This window comes from Miscanthus floridulus, chromosome 4 (assembly GCF_019320115.1).
Source record: "Miscanthus floridulus cultivar M001 chromosome 4, ASM1932011v1, whole genome shotgun sequence".
Taxonomy (NCBI): domain Eukaryota; kingdom Viridiplantae; phylum Streptophyta; class Magnoliopsida; order Poales; family Poaceae; genus Miscanthus; species Miscanthus floridulus.
The window spans coordinates 97,845,559-97,852,459 of NC_089583.1; the positions used below are offsets into that span (position 1 = coordinate 97,845,559).

Below are 6,901 nucleotides of genomic sequence, written 5' to 3' on the forward strand. Positions count from 1 at the left end.
GTTTGTTGTGAAAGAAAAATACTATACTATGATTAAAAGCACCGGCTAAAATCAACGAACGAACGGGTTGATCATTGATCAGGTGCTATATTGAAGGACCTCCGACAATAGTAAAATACTTCCCGCTGTATATATATATACGAGAATCGGTGCGAAACCATTTCGAGCGCCACTGAAGAAAAAGGAGAATAGTTTCGAAGATAAATCGTTTGGCTCTACGTGTGTTTGGCACCGTTCTTGTCATTCATTTCCACGAGAAACGGAAAATATTCACTCGTCCAAACAAGCTCTAAAGTCTAAACATACGACTTCTGATCTCTATTCTTTTTTTTTTTGCCATAATATATTTTTGCTTACAGCCCGTCGGTTGGGCATATAAAAAGGGATTCGAATGCTCACAGCATAAAAAATGGTAAGAATATACTTCTCTCGAGTTACATTTTTTAAAGTTAACATTTGAAGACTCGTCGCCCAATTATAACAAATATTTAAATATATTTCGGTCCCGGGCCGCCCCTGGAAAAAGACAGGACTCACAGGTCGACCCTGCGTGGGCTTCCAAATGCAGGTGAAATCTGGTCCGTGGCCGAGTTCCACGTGGGCTTCAGCTAGGGGGAAAGGCTGGGACATTCACGGGGAATTTGGGCTTCCAAACAAGCCCCCAAAGGCCCAGAAAACTTCTTACTTCTCTGACCTGGATCGGACGGCCATGGTGTCGCTTCTCCTGATCCAACGGCGCTACCGGACTCGCACGCCACTTTATAGGCCACTCCCACCGCCGAACCCTAGTTTCTGTTTGGACTTCCGCCGCGCTTCGCCCTCTCGCTCCAGCCGCTTCACGCCGCCGCCGCCGCTCGCCTCTCCGACCGCCGCGAGGATGGTACGTCGATCGCGCTTAGTGGCGTTGGTTCCGGTAGGCGTTATGAGTTGTGCGGGGTTTGACTTGGGGTTTTGTGTGCTTGTGCTATGTATGCAGCCGTTCAAGAGGTTCGTGGAGATCGGGCGCGTGGCCCTGGTGAACTACGGCAAGGACTATGGCCGTCTCGTCGTCATCGTCGATGTGGTTGACCAGAACAGGGTAAGTAAGGGCTGAGCTCTCTCTTCTAGATGCTTGTCGTTCTGTTCGCTGTTGTGATGTCGATCTAGAACTTTAGGGGAATGCTTTTGTACCAGTGGTAATAATTGGTTGGTATGTGCTGCTCTTCGTGAGAAATATGAAGACGATATATGGCTGTATTTCGGAGCACCTAATGCAATTTATTTATTTGAATTGGCCAAGTAGCGTGGCCTCATGTCCTCATCTAGCGGTTAACCATACCCACTCTTAAGTCATACTCTTAAGACAAATGGAGGAGTTAGTGCCTTAGCTTTTGGCAATGCCAGGAGGCTAAGGGTTACCTGGCAAACTTGTTCCCTGAGTGAACCAAGGACCCATTCTCATGTTTAGATTGCTTTTAAGACAACAAAAGTACAATATTTAACAATGTATATTTGTGGTGTCTTAATTATTTGTCTTGCTGTAATTGATTTGGTTAAGCATTCAAGCTCATAGTCTTGATGCATTCTGTGAACCAGGCACTTGTGGACGCCCCTGATATGGTCAGGTGCCAGATCAACTTCAAGCGGCTCTCACTTACTGACATCAAGATTGACATCAAACGTGTCCCCAAGAAGACAACCCTGATCAAGGCGATGGAGGAAGCTGGTAATGATGAAGCTTATGCTGTGGACCTCTTCAGCATTGTTTTGATTTATTCATCTACTAGATTCTAGATGATTGTCCGGAAGAGAATAGTGACACTTAATTGATCTCTTGTTATTCTTTTTCAGATGTGAAGACCAAGTGGGAGAACAGCTCATGGGGCAAGAAGCTGATTGTCCAGAAGAGGAGAGCAGCGCTCAATGACTTTGACAGGTTCAAGGTCATGCTGGCAAAGATCAAGGTCAGGAATCTCTCTGTCAAATGTCTAGTTCCTGTTGGCACTGCCTATATTGCTTACTCACTTTTTTCTTTTTGTAAACAGAGGGGTGGTGCTATCAGGCAAGAGCTCGCCAAGCTGAAGAAGGCATCCACGGCTTAGTCTCTTTCGGTGGATGGCATGTTACAGTTTTTGGCTCCTAGTTGGATCAGCAATTCGATCGAGTGTTGTCAAAGCCAGAATTAGGATTATGTTTCTTGTGAACCCATTTCAAACTTTATCAAGCATGGGTGTATTCTGGATATTTTGTCGTGAATGTTATGGAATATCTAAGGTAGCCTGCGACAAATGTGTGATCCTTACCATTTCTGTTTTGTTTACCGCCTGTGACCGGAAGGTCCTGGGTTCGAGTCGCCGTCTCCTCGCATTGCACAGGCGAGGGTAAGGCTTGCCACTAACACCCTTCCCCTCACAGAGCGGGAGCTCTCTGTACTGGGTACGCCCTTTATTGCTAGTGTTTTTAGGCAACCAGGATATTGGCATAATCTATTTTACAATCTTGTCTAAGCTGGCATTTCTTTTCACTGCCTGCATGCCTATGTGGTCTTTGAATGGAAAGTTGCTCCAATAGTTCTCAAAGTGTTTTCTACCTCATCCATGCCATCCAGCAATTGTACTTGGTGCATAATTTTGCTATGTACTCGATGCACATCTTGCAGCATGCCAGAAATCCTTGAAGTGTTTTTTTTTTCTTAAGAATGCACGGGGGAGTATCCAGATATACTAAAGTGAGGCACCCGTGCCAGTGCCAGCGCTCTTTGACGAGGCAGGCAAATCATGAGCTCTTTCCGAACTCCCACATGTGGCTTGCACAATGACCCTTGGGATTGCAATGGCCAATGGATGCTAGGCCAGGCATACTAGCTAGCTATGTCTGCTCATTGAACATATCTGAAAGTTTGGCTGGCAGTGTCATTACTTTCGGATGCATTGGCTGTTTCTGCCCATATGCAAATCTTATTATCTACTCCAGCCATTCCAAATTATAAGGAGTTTTGGGCTTTTGGCTTTTCTAGATACTTTGATTTACTATTTCAAACATATCACAATTCTTTCTCAATTCACTATGACTTAGGCCGTGTTTAGTTCTCTCCCAAAATGCCAAATTTTTCAAGATTCTCCGTCACATCGAATCTTTGGACGCATGCATGAAGCATTAAATATAAATAAAAAATAAAACTAGTTACACAGTTTAGACGAAATCCACGAGACGAATCTTTTAAGCCTAATTAGACTGTGATTGGACACTAATTGCCAAATAACAACTAAAACGCTACAGTAGCGTTTTGCCAAAAGTTTTGGCATCCAAACTGACCCTTACCCAAATATGATCAATCCCTTATCGTTCCCAATGGTGAGTTTGAAGTTCTTCACTAACGGTAACGATACAAGTCTTTAGACATGTATGTAGTGGATCGGACTTAAAAGTGCTACCAAATGGCTGTTTCTGGATTGTCCTTTTATGTAAAGCTTGGGTTGGTCGAATTGCTTCTTGGCTTACAAATGAGTTTTTACAAATGTTGATATCTGGAGCTGATTAAAAAAAATGGCCAGATTAGGATAGAGAAGAGAAGTTATGAAAGGCGCACTACAATGTACGGACATATTTACTTAGAATTTTGTTGACTCCTGTGTATGTTTCAACCGTTAGGTGGTTTGGAACTTAAATTCAAGAAGAGTAAAGGTACATCTGACGAAGTTCACTTGTAGGTGTCACATAGATGATGACTGTTCACTATCTCTATCTTCTCTATGCTTGAATTCAGAACTGTAGATAGAATGCCGCAAAATTGTTTAGACAGATCTGATAGGTTCAAACCTTACAGGTCAAACATCAGACAGATTTGCTTGTAGGTTTCACATGGCTCATGGTAGTTCATCATCTCTTCTCCTGCCTGAAGTTACTACTGTATGCGGAACATTGTAGTATTTCTTTCTCGTAGTGATAGTAGCAATAAACATATTTGTTTTTTCTTCTCCTGCCTGGTTTTTACAGCCATGGAGCCATGGAGGTAGCAACTCTGGCGTCTCTTCCTATGAGTATGCACTTACAAGTATGCAATTATCTTCAGCAAAGACCTGCATAATCTGCAGGTCCATATGGCTGGAACCATTCAGCTAGGAATCCTTTCTTCCTTTTAGGGTTGCATCCCATATCTTGGCACAACAGATCATTTAACCAGATGTTAGTGGTGCTTATGCAGGACCTGCGAAAATATTTCCCGTTGTATAGATTCTTGTACTCTGCCCATTCTGTTACACTCTTCTCCATACATCTTATGCTTGGCAATTTGAAGCCACCGGCCAGAAAATGAGCTACCCAATTGCTCATCCTCTCTGAGGCATATATATTAGTAAGGCTCTCAGAGTAACCGACTATAGCCAACTGAGGAATCCGGGGATGGATACATTCTCTGTATTGTATTCAATCAATTAGATAAAATGAGATTACTGAAACCAACATACTATTGACTTTAACAAGTAAACTTTAAAATTTGAAAAAAAAATTATACTGACTTCATATCTCAAGTTTATTAATATTGTATCATCTACAATCCAACCGAAGTTAAACATGCCTACTGTTATGTCCTAGTCTCTAGAGGCACTCCGAAAATCAAGACTATTCAAAATCTGTTACTAGTATAAAGCATGGCCAAAGGATGCGTGTTTCTTTAATCACTGTGAATAGATCGCTTTCATGGAAATTGTGCAGTGGTGCACTATGTTCGCTTGTCTTATGAGCCGTACTTTTTCAGTGAAGGAACATTGTTTTTCTCTCACAACAAATCAACGAACGGTACTTTTCAGCTTGTCTTTTCAGCGAAGCGAAACTGAACTATATGTCATATCTGGTCTTCAAAAAAGTCCTGTGATGTGGCTTCCTACTTTATCATTGAACTGTTATTTGTTTGTTCTTTCATTCAATACACGTTTCAAACTTGTTAACTGGTGAGTGCCTAAGTGGTACACTAGTTTTGTGGAGTTGATGTTCTCCCTTGTCCATTGCAGCTCTGATATCAAATGTAGTGTTGATTGGTACTTCAAATATGCAGACAAAGGTGTACCTGTATAGAGGAGCTGCTGTATCCGGTGATCCTGCTACTATCTTTCTGCACCAATTTGCTGTGAAGATGTCCCTAAGCTTCTGATCTCCTCTGAATCCTGTTGCCAGAATTACAATATCACTTTTTATGGTTTCATTTCTGTCTTGCAGGATGATTCCATCACTAGAAAAGTTGAATGCCTTAGATTTCTTTAGAATAATGCTGCCTTTGTCGACCCTGTCATAGAAACCTTCTGGCAGCATTGCAATCAAGCATGAAGACATAGCAAAGGAGAAGCTGTAGTCAGGGACCATCCCATGCTTTTGTAAAGGAATGCTCCACTTGTAGTATGTTTCAATTACTTTAGAGATCGCCCACCTCTGAAACAATAGGTAAACTTTAAGCTATCTAGATTCTACAGGCTATTGTCTGAATGTGCTCTTTATTTGAAGATGTGATCTTATAATTACCAAGGGAGAGAGTGCAGCGGCCAACATATAACGTAAAAATCCTTCACCAGGTTTATGAACTAGAAGCTGCGAGATGCGATTCAGATAGAAGTAACTGAGGTCAACTCCCCATATGCTGGACTTGTGGACCAGCCAGTGCTTTGTTCTATATATGATGGTGCATGGCTGTGTGGCACCTGCATTGAAACAGAACTGTTAACCACCATACTCTTTAGAATTATTTTCTCTAGTTAGATTAGAGAAGTTCTAGTTGTGGACTTACCGTTCACCTTGGCAACGTCTGCGGCAATGTCAAATGCTGATTTACCAGAGCCAATTATGGTCACACGCTTCCCCTTAACAAACTGAGCAACATCATCCATGTAAGAATAGTCCAGTGAGTGCAGTATTTTCCCCTTGAACAACTCAGGCCCATTCACTGGAAATTCTGGGATATTAGGCGTTCCACTGTGTCTTCCAATGCACAGGATGAGAAAATCCACCATAAAAACCTGTAACAGTAGATTGCACAATAAAGACTTGCAATATGGAGGATAAAAATGTGGTAGTAATGTTTCTGGATAGGAAATTTCATTTCCATTGCTTCTTTCCATACGCACCAATTTAGGTTGATACAAAGGATGGAAACAACAACAATCTGAACTCTCTTTGACACAGACAATATGAGGAGAATACACATACCTCAGTGCTACCGACTCTCAAATCCTGGACCGTGAGACGCCATCCTCCACCCTTCACCGCTCCGAATGCTGTCCCATTGCCAGACCACTGCTCCCAGCTCATGATCTCTTCCTCAGCTGCACCAAGGTACTCAACGCCAAGCACCTGGCTATTGAACCTGATGTGCTTGAGGAGGTCAAATGCACACGCATACGACCTTATATACTCCATGACCCTGTGGTGGCTTGGGTACGCCTCCCTCACGCTCTCCGGCCACGCCAGGTCTGAGAACCGGAACGCGGTCGTCGGCGCCTGAAGCCTCGTCGACTCCAAGGTGTGTGCCCACACTCCGCCGATGGTTCCGTCGGCCTCAAACACCACTGGCCTGAACCCCTTGTCGAGGGCGTGCTTGCAGGCTGCTAGGCCGCTCACGCCTGCACCGACAATTCCCACCCGCTTGCTATCCATCACTTGCTCTCTGCTTCCGAGCTCTTGGGAGGGAGGGAGGGAGGAAGAAGTGAGGGGGAGGCTGGAGGTTTTTGTACAGATTTTCCGTTTGATTCTCTGGATAAGTTAGATTTTTTTGAGATGTTGGATATTTTCAGATGGGGCCAATGGCCAAACAACCACCACTTGCCGTTTTCTTTGGTTGCTTCGTGGGCTATTCCTGTCAGGCTGTCAGTGCTGTTGTTTTTGCTGTGTTATTTTTTCGTATTCAGTAGGAACCCAAGCATGCTACTGATGAGTA

General features: G+C 43.4%; 2 protein-coding genes across 3 annotated transcripts; one reads left to right on the plus strand and one right to left on the minus strand.

The window, feature by feature from the left end:
* Positions 1 to 596: 596 nt before the first annotated feature.
* LOC136550091 (large ribosomal subunit protein eL14-like) lies at positions 597 to 2,501 on the plus strand. Its single transcript, XM_066541561.1, has 5 exons — positions 597 to 880; positions 977 to 1,078; positions 1,576 to 1,705; positions 1,831 to 1,943; positions 2,025 to 2,501. The coding sequence occupies exons 1-5, from the start codon at positions 710 to 712 to the stop codon at positions 2,079 to 2,081; spliced, it is 573 nt and encodes a 190-aa protein (XP_066397658.1). The 5' UTR covers positions 597 to 709; the 3' UTR covers positions 2,082 to 2,501.
* Positions 2,502 to 3,613: 1,112 nt separating this feature from the next.
* On the minus strand, positions 3,614 to 6,699 carry LOC136550090 (probable flavin-containing monooxygenase 1). 2 transcript variants are annotated; one of them, XM_066541560.1, is made up of 5 exons: positions 6,175 to 6,699; positions 5,756 to 5,984; positions 5,494 to 5,669; positions 5,045 to 5,403; positions 3,614 to 4,393 (listed from the first exon to the last, which is right to left on the minus strand). In XM_066541560.1, exons 1-5 carry the CDS (start codon positions 6,619 to 6,621, stop codon positions 4,048 to 4,050), a joined length of 1,557 nt encoding a protein of 518 aa, XP_066397657.1. In that variant the 5' UTR covers positions 6,622 to 6,699; the 3' UTR covers positions 3,614 to 4,047. The 2 variants fall into 2 exon arrangements, 1 of the variants encoding a protein (XP_066397657.1); XR_010782158.1 differs by having other exon boundaries at positions 4,271 to 4,393; positions 4,497 to 5,403; positions 6,175 to 6,698.
* Positions 6,700 to 6,901: the final 202 nt, after the last annotated feature.

What these genes read in the sequence shown, in the direction of transcription:
- LOC136550091 (XM_066541561.1), top strand. Translation starts at nt 710, where the DNA reads ATGGTGTCGCTTCTCCTGATCCAACGGCGCTACCGGACTCGCACGCCA. An exon ending in CTCCGACCGCCGCGAGGATG is followed by an intron (nt 881 to 976) that starts GTACGTCGATCG and finishes CTATGTATGCAG; the next exon opens with CCGTTCAAGAGGTTCGTGGA. An exon ending in CAAGGCGATGGAGGAAGCTG is followed by an intron (nt 1,706 to 1,830) that starts GTAATGATGAAG and finishes ATTCTTTTTCAG; the next exon opens with ATGTGAAGACCAAGTGGGAG.
- LOC136550090 (XM_066541560.1), bottom strand. Translation starts at nt 6,621, where the DNA reads ATGGATAGCAAGCGGGTGGGAATTGTCGGTGCAGGCGTGAGCGGCCTA. An exon ending in AGACGTTGCCAAGGTGAACG is followed by an intron (nt 5,670 to 5,755) that starts GTAAGTCCACAA and finishes GTTTCAATGCAG; the next exon opens with GTGCCACACAGCCATGCACC. An exon ending in ACAGCAGCTCCTCTATACAG is followed by an intron (nt 4,394 to 5,044) that starts GTACACCTTTGT and finishes AATACAATACAG; the next exon opens with AGAATGTATCCATCCCCGGA.